We start from the raw sequence: 25,596 nt of genomic DNA, 5'->3' as shown, positions 1-25,596 counted from the left end.
GAAAATGTTATAATGACAGTAAGGATGGGGATACCCATACACAAGATAAAGTCAGACCCTGGTTTCCTAAATCCACCTGCTTCTATTTAACCACAGCATCCTTTTTTTATTATTGTTTCTTTGTTTGTTTTTGCTTTCTGGCAGTGCATGGCTGTTCAACTGTCTCAGTACTGTAAAGCCAAAGCAAGGCAGAAGTGAATCAGAACTGCTCTAAAATACCCCTGAGTCATTTAATGTATTGAATAGTATCACAAATGAGAGAAACAATCAGTTCAGGCAACTCTTTCTAAAGGCCTTTAGATGCTTTATAAAAACCATAGTTACTAGGATAGCAGTTTCCACACATCAATGAATCAAAGCTAAAAACTTGAGGAGAATTTCTCTTGAAATAGAATATTAAATAGCTCCATTGAAATGGTGCCATAATCTATTTGTTTGGTAAGTGAAAAGCAGTTGGCAGTCATCTGCAACAAGAAGGAGCACAAAGAACCAACAAGCAGTGAAAAGAACAATTAAGAGCAGATGAAGTGGGGGAAAGTTTTGTCTTTACAGCTTTCAAAATATAAAATTACCAGTTTAGGATGAGATTCACCCCATTTAAACACAGCCATTTGAAAGTCAGATATTTCCTTTCATTTGGCAAGCATGTAGGATGCCTCTGGAGTTACTAGAGAGAATGGCATCTTTGAGGGCCAAAAGCAGAAAACAGCCATTATAGAATCACAGAATCTTAGGGGTTGGAAGGGACCTTGAAAGATCATCTAGTCCAACCCCCCTGCCAGAGCAGGATCACCCAGAGCACATCACACAGGAACGTGTCCAGGCGGGTTTGAATGTCTCCAGTGAAGGAGACTCCACAACCTCTCTGGGCAGCCTGTTCCAGGGCTCTGTCACTCTCACAGGAAAGAAGTTTTTTCTGATGTTTATGTGGAATATATATTTATTCACAATGGTGTAAAACTCAAACATAGTGTGGAGCCAGCCAGGTAGAGGCATTTTTAATTCCTTTAACCACCAAAATTATCTTCTAGAAAATTGCTGAAAAGGACTGAGCCAAGAAGGAAACCTCAGTGAACAAGAGTTTGGCCCTGATGGTGTCCAACTCCTTTTGGTCTCTTACAGCTAAACTCAGATGCCTGATAATAAAACACAGAACAACCTGCTCTCTGGCATAAAAGTTGTCAAGCATCACTAAAGATCAAGCCTGTGGAAATCTGACCAATCAAATTGTTTCCTTTGGGATATTCGCTTGAGGGCTGAGGATCTGAAGAAATGCTGGAGGGATATGAGTCACATATCAATATTCATTGAAACAGATGAGAAGTATAAATTTTTTGTGGGGCAGCCAAAAGTTACAGAGGAGTTGCCCATAGGCTTGAGATGATCCACCATATGTATAAAGCTTCTGATGATTTATAGTCACTAAAACAGCAGCTCCTCCAACAGGGTAAAAGAATTGGATTAGAAAGAAAAAGAGATGGTAGATTTCCCATTTTCACTATTATTTATCACCACTTTCCTCTCACAAACATCAATATCTTCCTGAACAGTAGAAAATGTGCCCCTAGCATGGACAGTCAGACACTTGGCCTTTTTTTAGAGTGTTTTACAAACATACATGTGCATGCGTGCACACACACACAGACCTTTGGGAAAAACAAACAAACAAAAGAAAACACAAACAAAACAAAACAAAAAGCAAACAGAAACTCCTGTTTTCCTACATCTCCAAAGATCTCCTCCACCTAGTTTAAACTTTTAACTATGCAATGAAGCAGAACTTAAGGCATGGTGTCTCTATTTACAAGGAAAATTTCTTTGCTTTATTATAGATGCAACATGACCTAGAGATATACTTAGTCTTTCTGGGAATACTGCAGAATGCTACGAAATTGGTGAGACATGACTACTAGAATCTGAAAACCCAGAAAGACTCATTTAATAGACAGCAAACAATGCAATGAAACTAATAGTTGCATTCCGATAATAAGATCTGAGTGTGTCTTGAAAGACAAAGAGGAGAGAAGACAGGGAAGGAAATGTTGGATGTGATATCAGTGTCCATGTGAGAACAGGTTAGTCATGGTACCTCTGAAATAAGCTCCTGTTGCCTTTGGACAGGTTTGTGGAAGGAAGAAAATGTTGCTCACCTGCAAGTTGTCCATATGAGGGAACTAACCATCAAACCAGATGTTGCAGAATTCTTGGCTGAAGTTTGAGTGGCTGAGTGGGACAAGATGGTGTTGTGCATATACCATAGGAATCTAGTGTAGATGAGAGAGTGCAAAGTATTATGAATATCCTACAAGTGATATCACAGCCAGATACAAGATGTTGGTATTAAAACTAAAAGGTTTTCATAGACTTCTGAGTCTAAAAATGTCAAGGGGATTTTGTTCTCTACATGCCTTTTAGATCACTCCAGAACTAAAGCCTGTGAGTCTTTGTGTAATGGACAGATTGTGATTCAATATTTTTCACTGAATTAGAACTGTTTTGCTTCCAGATTATGCATCCTTGTTAATGAAACAAACTCAAAATTCAGTGACCATCTTACTACTAAGGTAAAGGAAACCTCCAATATGAGACAACGTAGCTCCTAAGACTAGAAATATTACTACCTTTAAATATAGAATTATATCAATATTGTTTGGAGCCAATCTGCCTAATTTCAGCTCCCTAAACAGGAAAATTGATACAATAGCTCATTAGGCTCTCTACTGTCAATGGAAAGATGCAGAAACTCCAGAAGGTGATTGATAAGATCTTAAAATTTGTGTCCAAAGTATAAACAAACAAACAAACAAAAAAACACCCAAACAAAAATACATCATGAGGTGTCTGTCCACTCCCACTGACTAGCTATTTAGATAGCTATTTAAGTATAATGAATATAAGATTACATTGTTATAATTGGCTTTTGGGTCGTGAGATGGAGCCTTACAATTGTAACATCAAATCTATCCATGTTATTCAAAGCTATCCATGTTATCTGACTGACCACCAACTGGTCTCTTTTTTTTATGGCTGTGTCATGCCCCTGAAGGGACTCTTGAACCTTTGTCAAGAGGTCTTCTTTGTCCACAAGAAGAGACAAATAATTTAATGGATGAAAAATAAGCCTAGTAGAGGTCTCTAGGTATTGATTTGCCTGATCTCAAAATAAATCAATTGTCAATAACATATGATGTTATCACTATTCCCTCCATAATCCATGCCAACAGTCTATTCAGGTAGATATTTATTCTAAGACATCATCATCCCATAAGCATATACAAAATTCCCCAAGAGTTTATTTACTAAATTATTTGACCGAACTGTTATCTTTTTAAATTAAAGTTGCCTTCTCCTGCCCTATCCCCAGCCAAAGCTCTGGTTTCAGAGCATCTCTTTTTTTGTGCCTTCAAGAAGCATTGAGGATGAAACTCAGAATGATGATGAGTGCAGTATTAAACACCAGGTCAAATCCTCAACTGGAGTAAATTGGTATAATTCTATTGAAGTTGCTGGTGCTTTGCTGCCAGAGTCTGATTCAAAGCCTTCGGGAATCATTTCATTGACTTGCCTGGGCTTTGGCACAGTTACAGATCTGATCCTTCAAGAGAGAATTGACAGGATAAACAAGGTTGGCAGTTGTGGGAAATGTAGGAGGGTTTCCTTGCTCTCAATGCTGTGGTCACATATAAGTCAGAAGAATTAGTCCCAGTTAAAAAGTGATATTAGCCCAGTACAAAAAAGTATGAAGATGTGAATTTTAATGATAGCAAATGAATTATTGTAGTAAGAGCAGATGAAGACAGAACAGAGAAAAACACAGGCTTTTGTCTGCTTCTCATTTTGTATGAACGCATTCATTTTGCAATCCTCTGCAACAAAAATGTGTTTACAATGTTACATATTCCATAAAACATGTTTGCTACTCAGCAATCTGCTTGCTTCTCTTAAAATGTATTTTTGTGACAAACATTCCTTAAACCTCACAACCACCGTGTGCAGATAAATGAAACTAGTGCAGATATTACCATTTGGCTGACACGTTTGTTTTGACATTGTAAAAAAGTGTTATGGTTTGTGGGGTTTTTTTTATAAAACTCTTCCTTTTTTTTTTTTTCTCTGAAACAATAATATGTTCCTGCAAATGCTGCAAAAGATCAAAAGCTGTTCAGATCATATTTACAGTACTAAAAGCACAATGAATGCCCCTGTAACTGACATGTAAATTACCAAACAATGATTCAGCTTCAGTCAGCTTTGCAGATGAATTGAAGGACCTTAATTCCACTTTAGCTTAGAAGCTGATTATTCTACTGCTTGTAAGAAATCAGCTTTAATCCTCTTTTAAATGTCATTCAACAGGTTCTTTCTGCACAAAAGATGTAAATGTATTTTCCTTTACAATATCTTTTCAATTTAATTTTTCTTCCACAGAATGTTCTTAGAAATAATTAAAATCTGCTCTGTCAAACCAATAATTCTCATTTGTTCCATCTGTTCTAGAACAGTAGTCAGAAATCACATTTTAGCTTTGTGGTAACATAGCACCCTTGGCCTGCTCTTTATTTCTACTGACAGAAGTGAGATCAGAGTTCAGCTCCCTGACAACATTTGCAACTGAATATATACTCAAGAAAACAAAAGAATCATCTTCCTTCATGGATAAATTTGCTCTTGAAAGAACTCAGACAAATACATACCCCTAAACAAGTCCTAACCACATAAAATTGAACACTTTAACATTCTTGCATTATGACTTTCTTTTATTCCTTCAGTTTCCTGCATTCATGGAGCAATTCTATGCCACACTGAGATGCTTCTAAATTAAGGACTGTCTTTTGGCACCTAGTGGTACAGTAGGTCTCAGTTCCTGATTAAAGATATCCTTATCACAGGCAAATGATAATGCTATTTTCTGTTCATGAAGAAAACTAAGTGCTAAAAATCACAGGCTGGCTGAGCCACATGTCCAGTGGGTGTAAAATCAACACATGTCCTTTAGGAGTCGTGCTGATTTGCACCAATGGTATATTGGTACCCCAGGTTAGAATGTTGTTATTTAAGAGAAATGTCCTAGATTAACCATTTATGCAAATAAAATGCAACTCCACAGACCATGTGGCATTTAATCACTCATTCCTCTTGTTTCTGATCAGAGCTTTTGCTGTCTTGGGGGCTGAAAGAAAGTTCAGCCCTGGGTTAGGACTTCAAATGATGAAAAATTGCAAAGGAGAGGAAATTCACTCCTCGTTCATATGAATCCAGTCTTCATTCACATGAGGAAGCCTGATCAACACCTGAAATAGTTCTGTGCCACTAATGGTGTATAGGTAGTAGCAGGAGAAGTGTGGCTAGGGGTTCAGAGCCAGGGAGAATGGATATGAGACCAAAGATGTGTAAGTAACATTGCTGACAAGGAATTCTAACTTCAAGCCTTACTGGGTGGAGGAAGGAAAAGGAAATATCTTTTTCCATAGCAGGAGAACATTGCTTTTCTGGTAGCCAATTCAAGGGCCTGGCTGTAATTTTAATAACCTTTCCTACTTGTGGCAGCATTTCATTTACCAGTCTATACCAACTAACAAAGCTTTCATTCAAGTTCTCATTTTACCTTTTCAAGCAAGAAAGTGCCTTTGTTTGCCAATCAGAGTAGCAGAATCATACTCTTTATACAGACCTATAGGCATGCCATGACACAGCAAAGTCTCTCAGAGCAAGTTTAAGTGGAGTAAGTCCTTAAGCAAGTCATGATGATTCAAGGTTTCATCCTGTATGTTACACTTACTTATTTTTTTTCCAAACAAAAAGGTGCAAAACTTCTATTTTTTGTATTTTGGGTGACCTCAAGCTCAACTCCAGGGTCTCATTCTCTCAAGAAATGTACAGTCACACAGCAAGACTCAGTCTTCACCCCAAGGACCTAATATTCTGAAGAGATAAGACATGAAAACAAGAGAAGAAATGGATATTCCATTCATACAAAACATGAGGAATGTTGTAATAATTTGTAGTGATTTGTGCTAGATGACACTGAAGGTCAGTAGCAGAGGCAAGGAGTGATCTTCCACATACAGCCCAAAACCTTTACCAAACCCCACGCCAATCACCCACTGTCCTCTAATCATGTGCACTGCCTACTGTGTCACACATTGCAGCACACATCACAGGGAACTTGGAAAATTCTCCCCTTGGTCTGTCAAGCATGAACTTATAAAGTGTTCCTGTAACAGTTCTAAAGGCTTTGAAATCATTAAAGAGTCTGACTGCTAAGGATGTGTTAAGGTCACAATACCAGAAGCTGCTGCTGAAGAAGAGACATTTTTCTGCATAACTTTGACAACAAGAAGCATCCTCCTATTCTGTGTAACAGGTGTAAAAGACTTACACTGACATTTCTCTTCCTGAAGTCCAGGGGCACCACTTGAAAATATTGTCTAGCAGAAGCTGATAAAATTCAGTGACATAAATCATGATTAGTGTGACAATCCAGCCCGCAGGATAACAATAAATAATGCAAAGAAGATGCAAATGCATCGCGTTTTAGCAAGCAGTGACACAACCCTATTGAAAATACCTGCACTGACTTGAGACTGAAAGGGGATTTCATGGCAGCAGGTGTTTTCACTTTAAAATGGTTGTGAATAAATATTATTAGCCAAGCCTATCTTTGGCCTGATGCTTTCAGTCTGATATGATATGACCCAAATTTCTGTGACCCTAATGTAACTCTCTTATCTAGTTCTCATCCAGTCTCATGGGCAGCTGCATTTATTCTTTGAATACAAGAAACCGCTGTCTGCTTTTTTTGGGGAAAAAAGCATAACAGGGCATAAATCTTCATTTTTTAAAAAATACCCTTTTTGTCAAGGGCAAGGTGCTATTCAGACAACCCTAAAACTTAAATTAGGTTGACAGGCCTAGGAGGTATAAAACACCCTAAAGCAGAGGGAGTGATTACACAAATAAATAAATAGGTAAAATAATAACAATAGATTGTAAGAGGCAAAAACGTGTCTCCTGAGTCACTGCATAGTGAATGGTATTCCTTATGCTTCTTACATCATTCAGGCATTCAGCAAATCTTCTGGTCGATTCCCAGGAACACTCCTCTTCCATTGTTTGTAAGAAGAAAGGTTTGACAATCCTAGAATAGGTTGTCGTCTTCTGAATCAAAAACAATTTGGTCTCAAATTTGATGAGTCTTACCCAGGCCTCACCCTGTACCTCACCATTGTAGAACAATATATGGTTTAGCTCAACTGGATAAAATCTGATATTAAATCTCAGCATTGACATCATATTCCAGGTTATTGGCAGATATGTGTGCATTTTGGAGGTGAGGAGCACACATACTAATTTTTGTTCTGCACCTCTACACAAAGACAGTGACATTTTATTTTTATTGTCTTTTTTTGACAGGGCAGTCTGTGTTGCTATTTCTGGAGGTTGCCTGTCTCAGATTCATGGCTAAGGCATCTGTCTTCCCATGAGATTAGGTTGTGCCTTGCTGAAGTGTCAGTGGACCTTCCAGTGAGGCTACTCCTAATGGTGGTAACTATTGACACAATGAAAATGCTTCACTCTGGATCATTCTGCTGTCACAGATACTGCAAAACAAATAAAGAACTTGATGATGGAACTTTTCTTGCCTTTATCCCTTCTTCTTTTTCTATGAAAGATCCAGGATTCTTTTTTGACAATAACAAATTTATACCACTTCACTGAGCTTTTTCTTAGGAAATTAACAGAAATATGAGACAATGCACTGAGTCACTTAATGGGACCAGAATTTCACCCTTAGCTCATTTTTCACCCAAACAGCCTGAAATACAAATAAAGTGACTCTTGCTTAGACAAGCAAAGAACTTCACTAAAATCTCATTCCTTTAGGTGTTTTTTAATGGATATAGCTACAGTAAGGGTGCAGAAGAAATGCTAGGACTAAGTGCAGAAACTTCTACAACTTGAAAAAAGGTTTAAGCTGTAACAGTCCGTCCTCTCTCATTAGTCACAAAAAGAGTCAAGTCTCACATGATGATATCCTCCTACACACTAATTGCCCTCCTCACTGAGAAGTTCACAGTAAGACATTTCTGTACCAGCCTTCATGGAACTTATGGTCCCTGTTTCTTCATTTAGTTGAAGGCAACTTCTTCTAAATTGCCAAAAACAGTGCATTTTTTAGCTACTGTGCTGAATGAGGATGTACAAAGGAACTGCACACCTGTCACATAGGGAAACTGAGGCTAAAAAAGGAAATGTTTTAAATCAAGCTACCATCTCCCATTTCCCAAGACCTGTGTGATCTGTTAATTTATTCTGTTTTCCTAAGACAACAGCTCCTTACCCCCTCCATTATCATCATCAGGAATAAGCAACAGGCGCTAGGAAGGAATGCCACACTCCAGTTCATGCTGTTTGGTTTTCTTTTGTTTTACCTTAAAATTCTCTTTGATATTTTTATACCACCAAACAGCAGCCAGCTTTTTTATTTATTTATTTAAAAAACAAAACCAAAAAAACTTCCTCCCTCTGGACAAGTCGGATATTAATATTATCCTTGTAAGAAGCAGCAGAAGGAATGAAACATCTAGGTAAATGCTGCAAGTGAGATTAAAATTCTCCAGCTTTCTGATGTAACCCTGTGACATAGCGTTCCTAGTGAATTAAACCAAATGTACAAGTATTTAACGACTAATCCTTTTAAGTATTTTAATGCCCCAATGAAGATTTCTTATAGGGAGAGGCAAAGCATATGTGGTTTCCGTTAGAGTCTGCCTGCAGGCAGAGGATTGAGCAGATTGGCTTTTTTTTTTTCTCTCCTTCTTCTTCTTTTTTCTTTTTTCTTTTTTTTTTTTTTTTTTTTAAAGCTTTCCCCCCCACACACACTCACACACCTCTTTTTAATTCATTAATATTTCCCTCCTTTTGTGTGTTTTGGCGGGCGGGCAGGAGGCCCGTGGTGCTGAATGGACAGCTCCTGCCGGCGGGGCCGAGGGGGGCTCACCCCCAGCCCCCCCCCCACCTCCAGCCGGTGGAAGGAGGGGAAGGGGGAGTAGGGGAGGGGAAGGGGGGGGGGGGGGTGTCCAAATCACAGCCTGTTTCCTGCTGCAAGGAAGAGGAGGGATACTAAACAAGGCTTTCCTGCTCCCTTGGGTTACTACGAGCAACTAACCTGGCTCAGGGGGCTCTTTGAAGAGAGTGGAGAAAAGTAACATTGCATTTTAGAACCCCATCCTGCAGGGGTGCAGGTATTAAGCTGATGATAACATTCCATGTATATATATCATAGATTTTTTTATTTTTTTTTTAATGCACACACACATATATATATATACATATTCATACTAGATATAAGGAAGAAATTGTTTACTGAGGGTGGTGAAACACTGACCCAGGTGGCCCAGAGAGGTGGTGGATGATGCCCCATCCCTGGAAACATCCAAGGTCAGGTTGGATGGGGCTCTGAGCAACCTGATCTAGTTGAAGATGTCCCTGCTCAGTGAAGGGGAGTTGGACTAGATGACCTTTGAAGGTGCCTTCTATGATTCTATGATATAGAACTTCTTTTTATGTTATAGAATTTCCTAGCCATAGGGAATAATATTTTCTCCTCTATTAATAGCCAGGCCAGTGTCATGCACTGCAGGGAGAAAAAATCAATGTTCATCACTATAAACAAAATTGATCTTCTGTTTAAGCTAATCTGTAAGGGTTGCAAAGTTAGGATCAGGGTTAAGGTTACATGGAAAGTGAGTGTTAATATTTTCAGCTGAGGGAAATATATCCTCTCCATATGTGCTTTTGATGCACAGTAACCAAAACAGTAATTTGGGGGGATATGGGTCTGGGTGCAAAGTCTACACTATGATTTTGCTTATATGCAGGCAGAAGAGATTGCTAACAGTATCTCAGCACTTCCCATTGATGTGAGGAGGAATTGCAAGCACACAAGGAGTGTTTCTGTATTTCAAACTAGTAGATGTGAGGCTCAGCTGATACAAATGGGAAGTGAATCAGTTATATCAACACAGGTGTGTTGATTCTTCTAAAGTGAAGATCTAAAATACCCCTGCAAATTATTGCAAAATCTCTCTCTCACACATATACCTATCAGTACCTGATGCTTCTGTGGGATGTGTGTATATATGGGATATATGTCTACAGAGAGGAAGAGACGGGGTCTTTATTTGGTGATGCTACAAAATTGTTTCATTAAGGAAATTGAAAAATACACAGGAGCACTATTAGAAACAGCAATGCAGAGTCTTCTTATGATAAATAATATATTCATTTGACCATCATTTAATACAAGACTCATGTCCTTTTCCCCTAAAACATGTGAATCAAAGTTATATCCTGATCTTTGCTAATCTGAATACCAGTTTGTGCTTTGATCCTGGATGAATATTGCTTATTGGTGCTAAATACACTTCCCGGGCATATTTATTTATTTATTTTTAACTCTACTCTCAGAAATGAAGTGAAACACTTCCTTCAGCTAAGCATTTTGCTGAATGGGGTCAGTAAGCTATAGCCCATTGTCTCCAAATAACTGATGAAAACATTGTACTTTGATTGCAGTAATTTGATCGTGCAATCAAAAATTGTTGATTGTCCCTGTTTCATTCACTGGTCTGCAAATAGTCACTACAGAACAGCCAGAGAATATGAATTGAAGAAAATTACTGCTGAAAATCACATTTTAGGTCAGAGTTTAGAGACAGAATAATTAGACTGTCCACAGCACTAGCACATATGTGTACATCTATGTAACAGTATCACTATAGGTTTGGAAGGAAGGTTTGTTTTGGTTCTCAAAAATATTATTAATGGAACTGATATTTTATATTACTTTAAAAGACATTTTCTAGGTGAGCATTATTACATTCCTATTTTCCCTTTTATTCTTCTTGTCTTTTAAGTACAATACAAATCCAAATACTTGTTTAGGATATTTTCCACAGCTCTTTGAATTCCAGGTAACAATTGCTTTGAATTAAGATGATCTTTGGATCAGGTCCCTCATGCAAGAGAGTACTAGTCTTTTGCCACCTGACCCCTCCAACTTCACTAGCCTGATGAGGCCCACAGAGGTCAAAGAGACAACTGGCTTATAGAGAGATTACTGACATGAGTTGTGGATGGAGAATGGACTTCTATCAGCCCATTCATTATCAGTCCTGTAGTAGCTGTTGTCAGGTTGTGAAGGATATCTCCTCCATTAGAGATATGATTCCAGAATCAGATCCTGCAGACATGATCTTATTTCTGGAAAGAAATATTAATTTATTTTTTTTTTTTAAATCTTCTTCTACTAAATGAATTTTAATGCTCAATTTTAAAGTAATAAAAATCCTAAAATCTCTTGATTTTATGCATGAGCTATTATGACCAATTGGGAAATTAGAATATGTTTTTAAAGCATAAATACCTATTCCCTTGATGGAATCTTAAGTCTCTGAAGTAGCTGGCTTCAGTTTTGGGGATACATTTTATACATTTTAATAGCAAATGCCTGAATACTGAACCAATAAAAAAGTGTACGGTGATTTTTCGCACCTATCCAGGATTCTTGGGTCAATACAAGTACCATTTTCAAGTATGTTAACAAATATATGTGTTCAGTGAAAATTATATATTACTTAACCTAAATACAGATTTATTTGAGCAATTCAGAGCAACTCCAAGCTCCTGAGGAAAGAATCTCTTTAAAATATTAATACTATTACACCTAATTTGAAAGTGTTAAGGCTACAAATTAAATGTAAGCAGTAATCCATGAAAATGTATGTCCCTCAGACACACAGGTGGGCCAAAAATGGAAGAAGCTGTCAATATGTGACTCATAAGCCGAGGACAAGGATGTCAGCCTTACCTTTGAATTTACTCTTTTAAGTTTGTGACACAACCTTAATTCTATTTAAACACATAGTAGAGCGCTGTGTTTAATTAGGGAAGGAAACTTGCTCACTATTACTGCCAGTGCATAAGTATATGAGCACAGTGGAGTACACTCAATAATCTAAAGAACCTGACACTGTATTATTTATTGGAATGTCTGCATTAATTATGGATGATTCTAATATAAGGTACATATTTAATACATCACAGTCTACAGATGTTTTCATTCTCCACTACCAGAGAGAAGTTTAATGATAAGATTTTGCCTCACATATTGAAAGACATCTAGAAAATTATATGGATAATATCTTAGCTGGTTAGTGATCAGGAGAATTTCTAAAGTCCTAGTTTAGCTGGTTACATGTGGAAAGTTTGGTTTAATATTGCCCTGTAGGCAAAGACTGACAAGAGAAAAAAAACCCAAACTTTTAAGTGAATGCACTAGTTAACCATAAGATTTCTAGTTTCATCATCAGTGTTTTCTCCTGGGCTTCAAAATACAAGACTGTGATGACAGATCCCACTGAACTTTGACAGCCTAATACGAAAACCTTTTAACTTATGGATTTCTTCTGTTGCCTTGGTTGAGTATGGGTATTATGCTACATCAAGGAGCAGGTACAGCTTCCTATATTGCTTTATCTAGAAGTAGGCTTCAAAACTTTTATTTGGTAGTTAGTGTAAAAAAAGTCAGTGCAGGTGTCTTAACAATTTTTGGTGAAGTCATGATTTTAAGGAAAGTATGGAGTTAAGTTTTCAGAGAAACTGGAAATGTCAGAGAATAGTTCTCCTAACTCTAAATTTTTCAACTGCTTCCTTCTGGTCCTGAGGGATATCCTTGTTGAAACCCATAAACTTTTCCACAAATTATTAGGTCTAAAAGGACTAGATTCAGATATCCATATTACAGGGAGTGGAGCAAGAATTTGAACCAGGACTCCTGTTAAGTCTCAAGTCACATTTTGAGTTTTTTCAGGATCATGTGTTTTTCTAGAACCAGGCTTCATTCTGCTCTACCACTAATTAGCTAACCTCATCCCATTCCATAAGCAGAGATGGTTGTGTCTGTGTTTCCTTTTAAAAGTTTACCAATGTGTAATTAATAGTGGAAATTATTTCCAGCAGCAATGTTGCTAGAGAAATCCTCAGTGAAGCAGTTAAAAAGTATGATCAGAGCAAGAAAATCTGTGATCACAATTAAAAAAAAAAAAAAAAAAATTATAATAAAGATTCTTTGAGGGACAGTCTGTGGCTTCTTACTTTATGTAAACTCGAGGGCACAAAACATCTGTGACTGCTTCTTTTCCCAAAAATATAAAAGCATCAGTTGCTCACAAGCAAAAAGGAACTGACTGATGAGATGCTGATGTGAAGGAAGGCAAGACTTTCACACAGAAGATTAATTAGATTCAGTTTGTTCTGTGATTATAACCAAACATCCCCTTTCAGAACACTCAAACACACAGAATAGGAGCAATTTGATTAGATAGACAGAAAAGAGTTGACTAAGGGATTCTCCAAGATGATCGTGATTCTGCTGTAAATACCCACAAAATTAAATATCTCCAGATAGCCACAGAATCAGAAAAGGTTTTAAGGGTAAAAAAGTTGACCTACATGAGTAAGATACATCAAGTAAAGGGAAAAGAGGCCTGGGAGGATTATCTAGTGAAGAAAGTAAGTGTAAGATGTGTGAGAGGAGCCACATGGAGGAGTGAAAGAACCACACAGGAGCACAAGATAAAGTAATATGACATTCTTCAAGTACAGAAGAGGTCAATGGAAAATAAACTTGTCCTCTAAGAGATGGCAGAAGTAATTGAAAGGAGTAGGTTTTACTTTCAGGAGGAAGCTGGAAGTAAGGAAGGAGATTTTTCCTTGTCCCAGTGTTTACAGAACAGGAGACAGGACATCTGCCACAGCCAGTCATCAAGTTACCCCCCTAAGGGGATGCAGTAGAGATGCTGAAAGAAATTAGGAACATGGCAGTAAAAGGCACTGGCAAAATCACAATGTTGTGTGAAGATTGCAAAGGGGGAAATCTCAAAAGGGGAAGAGTGGAGGCAGGCTGTTTTTCTTGATGCAGGTGCCTAAAGGAGAGAGAAAAGGCGGGTTGACAGCTTGAAAACACAACAGTGATGATTAAATAAATGCCTGAAAGCTGGAGCATGTGAAAGACCAGGATACACCAGAGGCTGTTGTCAAGGAGGACCAGGTGGAGAGGCCTCCGTGGAGCAGGTACAGCCCTAGGAGCCATGTAAGTGACGCCCTAGGCAGCTTCCCCAGTAGGATCTCCATGCCTCTACAAGCCTGTGCCAAGAGATGCTGTTTTCATGGGGTCTGGCTGGAGAGCAAAGACAGATGGGATGGGGCACTGAGCAGCTCACAGAGCTGTGGAGAAACAGGAAAGGGAGAAATGAGATGGCTGCAAGATCAGCTGAGTGGAGAGGATAAACATGAGGAGCAGCTCCATGTAAGTAAACCTGTGGATGTGGGACAGAGTGCTTGAAGGAAAAAGCAGTCACATCACCAAGACGTTTATCATGAGAAATAACCAGACAGGGACTCTGGGGCTCAGAGCCCCGTTGGGCCAGCAATAAGCAGCAGCCAGCAGGGAAGACAAACCAAAATATCTGAAAAGTCACTTGGCAGTACAGAAGCCACCACTTATGCCCTCCTGATCTTTGCACAGCCTGGTATTTATGGCATTGATCAATACTGGCACCTTTGAAGCCATCTCATCTCTCCCTTTTGCATTGACCCTGAGTGATGCCAGGCACCTGGGTTGAAATATAGCTGCCCTTGAGTCTTCAGGAAAGCCTCATCAAGCAGGAAGTCTTACTGCCATCAAAGAAATTACTGGAGACACCAGTTATCCCCTTTAATTTTTGACTAATATATTCACAGCATTTTAATTGCTTGCAAATGCATTTTCTCTGTCCCATTATGTTGCCTTTCGGCTGTTGTGGTGAGGCAGAATACAAATTTGCAAGGAGGAGGAAACATGGTGGTGGGCATCAGAGAGATCGGCTGTGTTCAGAGCGAAGAGGAATTAGGCAGTTTTTTGGAGGACATCTCTGGTCTTGCAGCTTGCAGAAACCCTCTCCAAAAGTCCCCACACTCATTGACGATGGCTACAGTCTGGGAACTCCAGTGTCAAATCTTCCTCTCTCATTTTTTTTTATCTCCTTGAAAGGGAAAAAGCAATATAATATAATTTGAACTCTCAAACTCATGATTCTTAAAGAGAAACAAGGGGTGGGGGGAAACTCCAGAATGTCTTATTATGGTCTCCTTTTGTTTCCCCTGGGAGTGTATAGGGTTTATTTATTTATCAGACAGGGGTTGTCTCTCTCTGTTTGGATGAGTGGAAAAATAGGAACACAGACGGGTTTGCCTGAAAATGAAGGTGGGTAGTCTGTGTGTGCATGTGGAGGGGTGGAGGGGAGCTACCTGCTCCTTTGCTCCCGCTTACAGAGGTCTGAGCTTCTTCCAGGGTTTTACCTACATGTAAAATTCAGGGAAAGGAGATGAGGTGATGTTGCTCAGCACAAAGGGGGGCCCATGGTCAGATTCACCCCCTCTGCCAGACAAGAGTGAGGAGTTCAATGGCCCAGGGGAGCAGGAAAGGAGGAAAAGGTTTGCGGGGGGGGGGGGAGGGGGTAGGGGAAGACAAAGGATCGATAACAATAGATGTGCAAACAATGAGCAGGACCCAGAGACACAGTGATGCACAAAAGCAACGCCAGGGCTCCTTTTGGTTTATGTCAGCTGAGCCAAAGCCCACAGCCTCCAAACTTCAGGGACCACAGCCAACAGAGTGGGTGGAAAAGAACACTAAGCAAAAAGCTTTTGCTGCCTGCTGAAGGGGAACTTCAGTTTGTGTCCTTCCCAGAAGAGAGCATCGCAGGAGATGGATACTGTTCCAGGAATGCCCTGGCACTGCTTACCCTAGCTGCCTGTGATGGCTTGAACATCTCTCTGAGATGTCTTGAACATCTCTCTGAGATGTCTTTCAGGAAAAAAAAAAAAAAATAAATTCCAGGAGCAGTAGTCAGAAGTTTAGGTCCAACAAGGACCAAGTTTTGGTGACTCTCAGCAGAAGAGAAGGCTCCTAACTAGGAAACAAAATAAACAACTGGACGACCAACCAAATGCAGGAGCTAAGCCAGGAAGGAAAAATGAAAGGAAAAAGTGAAAAAGTGTAAGTTCAGACTCTTAAATGCTGGGAAACGTTTGTAAGTCAAGCACGAATTGAGAGAACTCTGTCAGTCCAGAATGCTGCTCTCATGCAGCAGCCAGACGTCAAGCCCAGTCTCTGTGCTTGCAGCTTTGCACACTCCAGTGAACTACCAGGGAAGCTGAGAGGATCCCGGAGAGGGAGCTTGGTTTTTTTCCCCCTGCATCCTCACTCCTTGCAGCAGCCCAGCCAGATAAATAATTGAATAAATAGACCAAGCCTAAAATCTCCTTTCTGTAGCCTAGGAGCAGAAGCAAACTTTAAGCAGGGGGATAAATAACGTGCCCAACCACAACGAAACTCAACACGAAGTCTGTCAGCTCTCACCACCAACTTACGGCTCTGGTGGAACCAGAAAGCTCCCAATTAACTTTCCTGAAAGAATTTCTTTCTGAGCAATTAATAAGTGCTTTGCAGTTTGACTCGCGTTATTAATTGGATTGGGAAGGAGTCAAAAGCGCAAACGGTCTATATGATTTTTTTAGGGTCTGTGAGCTAAGCTGACAGATGGAACTGACCGGTAACGTGCATCTGGCAAGCCGGGTTTCTTGTAAACTTTCCTCCAAACAAAACCATGTAGGTGGCTTTGTTGTTGTTTGAAGCGAAGTTGGGCTCCGAGCTGGCTGATGATGTGGCTGCGGGTTTGTCTGGGCTGCGTGTCGGTGGGAAGGGGGATGGAGGGGGAAGGGGTCGAACGGGGAGGACATCTCTAGCAGGACGCGTCTCTTGCTGCAGGGTTATCTCCTGGCAGCTCGGGGAAAGGAGCTGGGAAAGCATCAGCCCCTTGCACCGTGTGCGTGTCTCCCGCACTGACAGAATGGGCAGCCCCATCCCTGGGGCAGAGCTCGGGTGAGGGATGGTGATAACCGGACCACAGCACCTTTAGGGATCAAAAGAAGGGAAATTGTGCCCGAATACTTTGCCCTCCTCTCCACACTAGCAGTTTTCTGGAAAACAAACGTGGTCTAGATAGATAGTGTCCTGTGGAGGTGACTTTGGGGAGCGCTGCCACGAATCAGGGCAGGGACAGGGCTCCCCCGCCCGGGTCACTCCCGTCGTGTCACTTCGGCGTGGGTCCCCCAAAGGGTTTGCCTTGGCCATGTAGAGGAAAATATTCCCCTGTCCACCCTCCTCCCCCCCAAAAAAAAAACACACAACAACACAAACCCCCCCAACAAAACAAAGAGGAACTAAAGTAACGCTGCTCAAATGACCGGCTGGAGGAAATTCGCCGAGCTGGGGGGTGCGGTGACCTAGATGCGTGGGACGGGGTTTGCCTTACTCCTCGAAGGGAAGGGACACTTCACTTTCCGTCAGGAAGGTATGCCTAAGGTGTCTTAACTTTTTGTTGTTGTTGATAGGTCTAAATTGTCCTCTTTAAAGCTGGTGTGGCTGCTCAGATTGTGCTCGCCAGGCTCCAAAGGGGCGTTGGAAAGAGCAGAGTTTGCCCATGTCTGCGTATTCTTTTATTCTCTTAGCTACGTAAATTTTGAGGAGTTTGAAAAAAAAATTGCTGAACTTGGAAGAGTACCGAGAATTTTCTCAAATATATATAAGGGAAAAATGCTTGTATTTCATTAACAACATTAGAACTGTAGCAAATCCAAATGAAGAGAAAGATACAATTCCTTCCTTCCTTCCTTCCTTCCTTCCTTCCTTCCTTCCTTCCTTCCTTCCTTCCTTCCTTCCTTCCTTCCTTCCTTCCTTCCTTCCTTCCTTCCTTCCTTCCTTCCTTCCTTCCTTCCTTCCTTCCTTCCTTCCTTCCTTCCTTCCTTCCTTCCTTCCTTCCTTCCTTCCTTCCTTCCTTCCTTCCCTCCCCTTCCTCCTTCTTTCCCTCCCTCCCTCCATTCCCTTTTTCATCCCCTTCCCTTTCACCCCAGGAAAGGCTAACCCGGGGACTGGGAGGTAGCCCAGTCCCACCACACTCCGCCGGTCGCTTGATTTGGGGCTGACCCCTCCGCACGCCGAGATCGTCCTCACCCTTTCCCATCCCAGACAAGGCATTTCAATTCCAGCCGTGTGCCTTTGTCCATTTGTAGAAAGACAAGAGGGCTGAGTGACAGCTCCTGTTAGCCTGCCTGAGCAGATACCAATAAACCCTCCCAAAACCTGGAGCCTAAAAAAAAAAAAAAAGAGGAGGAAAGGGGGAGAGGAAGGGAGCCACACGTCTGTTTGCCTGCGGCTTATTATTAAGACACCTTCGCAGCTTAAACGCTTTAAAAGCAACCCAAATTAAATGGCAATTAACAGCAAGTTACACCCTCTCCTGTCTCCAGGCTTATCATTTGTGGAAGCTAGCCATCAGCAGAGCCACCCTGTCGGGAACTGCCATTTGGGCTGGCATCTTCTCGGAGGGTGTGTGGCTCTCCCCCCCATCCCGGGCTCCCCCCGGACGCTCCCAGTGCCCAAAGCTCAGTCACTTCGGGGGGCTGGAGAGCCACTACCTGGGGGTAGAGAGGCAGGGCAGGGAGGTGCGCAGGCAGAGAGGACTTACTCCCAGAGTGGTAAATCCTCTGACCGGTGTCATTTAAGTAAATAAAGAACGTACCCCATCAGTTTTGCGACCCAGGGCTAAAAAGCCTCCGCGCATTTCCATCATTAAAAGATATCGGCACTTAAGAGATGTCGAAGGCAAAAGGGTCACCAATGGTCTTGAGCTCATACGTACCCTTCCCTAGTTTTCTTTCTCTTATGTAGACAGATGTAAATCCTTAGATCTTTATGTATTTTATGTATCGTTCCATACAATATGCCACTGCAGTGATACTTTGTGGTCTTACCCTAGTTTTATGTTTGAAAACGCTATTTAAAGAAGCCTGTAAGATAGCATATTAGGAAGCTTTAAAAGCAGGTTGGAGTGTGGGGTGGACTTAAATTCGATGTAAATGCAAGGGTAAAAAAAAAAAAAAAGCAAACCCAAACCAAAACAAACCCCATAGCTTTCATTTAGAAAAAAAAATACAGTCAAACAGACACACATACAAATGTGCAATCTCAGCTTGTGGTCAGTATTTAAAAGCAGTATAATCAACAGGAAGGAGCACTTACCTACCGAAAATGGTGGTTTAATAGTATATATAAATATATATTAGCCTTATGTCTTCCCAGTAAAATGTACACAAAATACCCCCTTCGATCAGATTAGCTCCCATATTAGCCTGGGTAAGAAAAAGCATTCTAAAGAGTGGAGGAAAAAATGTATAAAAATGTTGAAAGAACCTACAGTTCCTTATTAGGCGAAGATACAATATTTATTCCTTGTCTCCTGGGATGAAGCTCCTCTATCTATTGTCCTCCCAGTTCTCAGTGCTGATGCTTAATTTTCAAAACTTCTATATTACCAAGGGACCTACGACATCAGCCAAAGAAATACCCAGCAAGTACAAAATCTGATCCAGGGAGCAGCTTTTGTGCAGAGGGAAAATTTTGTTCCTACAGGTTTTTAAGGAGGTGCATGGAAAAGCGAGAGATCTGATCTATGCAGATACATTGCAAATTCTCTCTGTCTGTAGAGATTTTTTCTAAAAAAAAAAAAAATTGGGAAAATACACGAACTTTGGATTTTTCAATTTTTTCTTTTTTTTATTTTTTTATTTTTTAAAATTTGGAGAAGGGAATTTTATCCAGAGTTCTTATTATTTTTTCTTTATTTTTTTTTTCCTCCTTTTTTTTTTTTTTTTTTTTTTTTTCCCGGAGAACCAAAAAATGTCAACTACCTTTCCAGGTCTCGTCCACGATGCAGAGGTATTTTGTGTGTGAGAGTGAGTGTGTGTCTGTGTGTGTGCGCGCGTGTGTGTGGATGTGTGTGCATATGTGTGTGTGTGCATATGTGGATGTGCCTGTGTGGTTGTTTCCAATTTTTTTTTAAATCCATATTGGACCGTTACATTTAATTATAATCCGGCTTCAGAGATAAGTTAAAGAAGTATAGAGAGAAAATTCGTTATGACATCTGTCGCCAGAAAGGGCAACTCATTACCACGTTAAAACCGTTGCCAGAACGAAAATCAGAATAATACCCCTAATAATATAATGAAGTGGAGAGAAGTCGCCACCAGCTCGCCAGGAATGGGGAGTTCTCACTAAAAAACAAGACTCCCCTTTTCTTTGGAAACGCAGGAAAAGGGGGGAGGGGGGGAATTTTGGATCTGATTCGTTATTTTAAAAAGAAAGAAAAATAGGGGTTCGAGAAAAAAAGGGGGAAGGAAGGAAGGAAGAAAGAAAGGAAGGCAAGCAGGCGGCAAAGCTTTCTCAGTGTGTAACGCTGTAACATAGAGACGGGACTTGTGTGTATTCTCGGTAGTTTCCCGTGTTTGATGACTTTTTTGCGTGTCAGCCTCAGATATTACAGCTGTGATCAGGAGGTGGATGGATGGACGGACAGATAGAAAGACAGAGAGGTGGTTTGGTTTGGTTTTTTTTTATTTCAGTGCGTGCATTCCTTTCGCTTGACGGTATTAAGGGCAGGCTGGGCTGTTTATGGGTTTTTTGAACAGACCTTTATGGCACCAGCCCAAGGTAGGAAAGGATCTTTTGTTGCTGGGGTTGCCGCTCGCAGGCTTAGACGCTTCTGCGGGGGGAGAAGCTATGCAGGACAGCGTGCTTGGAAGAGCCGCACCCGGGGTTTTCAATGACAAACCTCCAGTTTTGGGGTCTTGTTTTCACTTCTTCCTTGCAGATACGTCATGACGGATCAAACAGTTACCGTTTGATGCAGCTTGGATGCCTGGAATCTGTGGCCAACTCGACCGTCGCCTATTCCTCCTCATCTCCTCTCACTTACTCTACCACGGGCACCGAGTTCGCCTCCCCGTACTTCTCCACTAACCACCAGTACACCCCACTGCACCACCAGTCCTTCCACTACGAGTTCCAACACAGCCACCCGGCAGTCAACCCCGACGCTTACTCCTTGAACTCTCTCCATCACTCTCAGCAATATTACCAGCAGATTCACCATGGGGAACCCACTGATTTTATCAACCTGCACAATGCGCGGGCGCTTAAGTCCTCTTGCTTGGATGAGCAGAGGAGAGAGCTGGGGTGCTTAGATGCTTACCGCCGCCACGACCTGTCTCTTATGAGCCATGGATCCCAATATGGGATGCATCCAGATCAAAGACTCCTGCCAGGACCAAGCCTCGGGCTTGCAGCCTCGGGAGCAGACGATTTGCAGGTAAATAGCATGCGATCTCCTTTCCAGGCACCTTCTTCTCCCCTCCCCCTGCCCTGGTGTCCCGTCCCCCCCCACCACCTCCCCCCAACCCCCACCCTCTCCATTTTCCTCTTCTCATACAAAGGAGGGAAGATTCATCCAAAATCCGATCCAGAGTCCGTCCCCTCACAGAACAGTAGCAAGAAAAAACTGTGGAAAAAAACCCCAAGTGACCTTTTTTGGCTAAACAAAACAAATAACCCCCCAAAACCCCGCGTGGGTTCTGTCTCTGTGATGGCTGAGACCGTGGGGCTCATCCGGAGATCGCGGGGTGCGTGTGTGTTTGTGCGGGTCCGTGGGTGCGTGGATCAGCCCTTCCCGAAGTCACACAGAAACTGAACCCGACCACACCAAAGCCACCTAAACTTTTCCTTTCTGTCGCCTCACGGACCCGTTGAAACAATTGGCAGGGACAGAACAAGGAAATATGTTAGGGAAGAGATGGAGTAAGAAAGGAGAAAAAAGGCAGGGCAGGAAATAAATTTGCTTTCCGACACAGGTACAAAGGCAAACATTCCGTTCAACTCCAAAGCATGAGGCAGGGAAGAAATAGACGGGAGCTAATGCTCGTCAGAAATGCTAAAATTCATCACAATATCCGATTTAGATTATAATAGGGAGAGAGATATCAGCAGATAAAGCTGATTTAATCTATCATCCATTTGTTCCTTCCCTAACCAGCATCTGGACCCATAAAAACATTTTATTTCTTTGTATCAAAACCTCAGCTTTATCCCCTCAGAAATTCTTTCCCTGGCACTAAAAAATCAACTCCGATAAATTGAGCTGGTAGAGTAAATGAAATTTGTTTCCAAAATTACAAACAACGCCCTCCTGTATCTAACAGCCCTTTCTCGAAGTCCCCCAAATCAAAAGCCAACCTTCCTTCTCCCGATGAGCTGAGGAACTGAAGGTTTCCCGAGCAGCGGGGAAAGACAAACGGGACCGTATTTACTGTACTTACTTTTCCCCCAAATCTCGCTCCCAGTCATACAAAGCAGGCTGGGGTGGTCTTTCCAAAAAGACGTAACGGTCAAAGGTTCAGAACAAAAAAAAAATAATAACCCGAAGTTTGTAAAGCTGAGAAGGTTTATTTTCTTCTCTTAAAAACAAAAAAAACATAAAAAACCCCAAACAACCTAAACCTCTATTTATATCGGAGAAAATAAATATTTTCCTTTTTTTTCCCCTTTTTTTTTCTTTTTTTTTTTTTAAGGAAGAAAATAATAAAATTAACCCAACAACAAATAACGTTAGTTTTTATATCTCTGTGGAAGAAACCCTAACTATTTAAACCTAGTTTTCTCCATTAAAATCCGCGATATAATTTTATCCTCTACCACCATTTTTTGTTTACATTTTTCACAAGGATCTCTTTATGTTTCCCTCCTCAAAAATAAATAAATAAATAAAGTAAGAATAAATAATAAAAAAAAATCTGCCATTCACTGCTCGGCCTAACTAAAACCTATTTACTCCTTTTTATAACCACGTCTGCTGCTGATTTTTTTGTATCTGTACAAATTTTTTTTCTTTGGCAGGCACAAAGCCTTGTATTTTTCAAAAGAGGGGATTAGGAACGTTTGCAAGACAGCAGACAATGCCTAAATCCCCGGCAAAAAAAAGCACCATAGTTTATCCAATTTTCGACTTAGTGCCATTCAACTGGTCATTTATGCAATGTCATCCGACCAAACAACATGTTTCCTTTAAAAAAAAAAGAAAAAAAAAAGAAAAAAAAAAAAGAGGTTGGTTAAGCTGCTAGAGGAACATTCTTTTTGTTATTTATTTAAAGAAGAAAAAATATCGACAGCCTTTCTTTGAAAAATAGGATTTTTTCGATCTCACTTTATTCGAAAGTAAAAGACTTAGGTCTCTGTACCTAATCTTTTCTTCATTTTTCCTCCTCCCTCTTTTCCTGAACGGAAGAGGGAGTGTGCTGAGGTATCGAAAAGCCTGAGTGCTGAGAAGTTGAAAATATACCTATTTCTCGTTATGATTTAGGTGATTCCTAACAAACTTGGACTCTTGCGAATATCACTTTGGGCTCAGAGGGAAGCGTTTTGATGCTGAGCAGAAACCGGACTGTACACAAGTATTTTTTTACCCCAAATTGTGGTCTAACCAGTCTTGCCCTTTCTCCTCAGCCTTTCTTTTTGAAACGTTCATCAGCATATGCCTCATTTCAAATGCAACAAATGTAAATATACTTTTCCCTGCACAGAATTTTAAGTGAATGTCCAATAGTTTCGAGGGCGGTTTAAGTCAGCCTAACAGATGCAAACAGTCTTGGAGCTGGAGTGGCATCTTTCAGTGCCCTAAAAAGATTTTCCATGGGCAACAAAGAAAACTGTCACACCTTTTCCCATCACCGCTTTAATTTATGCTCAGTCGCCAAGTTTTTTTCATATCGATTTCATAATCACTTTAAGGCAGAACACTTAAAATAAAAAAGGGCCTTGAAAAGGAAGGTCTTACAGGGCCAGAGCCAATATGGTGAAAATGGGGGAGAGAGCCAGGACTGTAAAGGTTGTTTTGTAAAGTGGGTTTTTTATTATGCACCGACTCTCTCCGCATTTACTTAACTCTTCACGGGCTGTTGAGTAGGTTAACACCCTTAAAGGCCTCTTTCATGTCCAATACCTCGTTTGTTTGTAGAGGAAAATGCGTCTTTAACACATTTCCACTGGGCATAGATTTAGGTTTGGTTTGTTGTGTTGTTTTTTTTAACCCCAACATAAGGAAAAACCCAAAGAAACCCCAACCCTTTCAAGCCTTTTATCGTTCCAATAAAAATATTTATTAAGAAGGGCGAAGATCCCCCAATAATCAGCCTCCTAACAGGAGAATAAAGAAGTGAGATCTCTTCGAATGGGCACCAGAAGCCCTAGGCAGGTTTTTGGATGGCTCTTCAACCTCACACTCCCACAAGGGTGCCAGTGTGTGTGCACACAGATGCATATTCACACCCACCTATGCGCGGACACACGCATTGTCACAATACCCTTACGACTCTGTGCAGCCGGCAAAGCCCAATAGGTTGTCTGTTGTCTGTGCTCTTTGTCTCCTTCTGTGCCTAAGTCGGCGTACATGTGTCACGAAACCTAGATATTAGTTTAGCTGTGTGCATAGATATAAATATACAGCTAAACATACAAAAATGCTACATAACCTGTGTTTTTACCTTTGTGCGTGCAACTGGCAAGTGGGAACACACTTCTCTCAAGGTTACTTGTTTGTCTCTGTCCTGCCATGTAACTGCCGAGCTAACACACCAATTCAGGAGAAAGTCGTCTTTAGATAGTAGTTAAAGTGCTAATTATTCTGCATTTCGTGGAGTGAGGGCTGGAGTAAGACTACAGGGTGGCCGTGGGATTTCACGAGAGCACTCGAGTTCGATGAGGTTAACTGTTTTTCCAGTTCGCCTTAACTGTTGTTCCTGTGCACGTCGTGTAACAAAGCAAAAGCTATGCGGGTTTCTGGATCTGATTTCTTTCTTTCCTTTCTTTCTTTCTTTCCCCCCTCCCCCTTCTCCCCCCCAATTACTTAAGAGCTCAGTGGAGGCCCAGTGTGGACTGGTACTGAACGGGCAAGGAGGTGTGATAAGAAGAGGTAAGAGGTTACAAATACTTGCATCTATCAATTTTTTGTAAACACACAACCTTCTCCATTTCTCTCTCTCTTTCCCTCCCCCACTGTTTAGCGCACTTTGGATTTACTGCCGAAATGGTGATCATTTGACAGAAGTACGTTCCAACTAGCTTAAGGCACTTCACATTTCCCAGTCCGTTTGCACTTTATCAGTGATCTGTTCCTCGGTAGCTCTCGGATGCTCTCGCTGAATCCAGAGCTTTCTTGACTCGTTTTACCATTCCCCGTTTAATCGAATTGATACCTGATAGGATGAGAAACGTGTTCCCTTGCTCGGGGCTACTAAATCGGCAGTTTGATCTCGTGTGAGGCTGAAAGGAAGGAGGGTTTTTTTGGAAATGTGGTTTCAGTAGCGCTTTGGATCGGCGCGCGAGTCGCTTTGGAGTGTCACTTCATTTGATACCCATCTGTCAATGTAAGAGCCTCACGTCAAAGTTAGAGGAAAGATTTGGAACTCTTGTTAAATACGGATTTCTTCAGCATTTGGAAAATCTCAGTGTTCGGAGTGGGGGGTGGGGGATGGGGGGGGAGGGGGAGAGTGTTATTATCATCATCCACCATTAAGAAAAACAAAAGTAATCTAAAGCCCTAG

At 41.1% G+C, this 25,596-nt stretch overlaps 1 protein-coding gene across 2 annotated transcripts in view; it reads left to right on the top strand.

Annotated features, from left to right (window-relative positions):
• Nucleotides 1–19,827: 19,827 nt before the first annotated feature.
• Nucleotides 19,828–25,596, top strand: part of TFAP2D (transcription factor AP-2 delta) — a 49,922-nt gene continuing 44,153 nt past the window's right edge. Inside the window, exons 1-3 of one of the 2 annotated variants that reach the window (XM_051614305.1) lie at nt 19,828–19,882; nt 20,817–21,314; nt 24,905–24,965. In XM_051614305.1, the coding sequence (XP_051470265.1) occupies nt 19,844–19,882; nt 20,817–21,314; nt 24,905–24,965 (598 nt within the window). In that variant the 5' untranslated portion in view covers nt 19,828–19,843. Of the gene's footprint in view, nt 19,883–20,768; nt 21,315–24,904; nt 24,966–25,596 lie in introns of those variants that run through there. The other variant, XM_051614304.1, reaches the window with a different exon arrangement.

The sequence above is a fragment of the Apus apus genome, chromosome 3 (genome assembly GCF_020740795.1).
Source record: "Apus apus isolate bApuApu2 chromosome 3, bApuApu2.pri.cur, whole genome shotgun sequence".
Classification (NCBI taxonomy): Eukaryota; Metazoa; Chordata; class Aves; order Apodiformes; family Apodidae; genus Apus; species Apus apus.
Note: the sequence above shows the minus strand (reverse complement) of the source record. Positions and strands in the feature narration are given on the sequence as shown.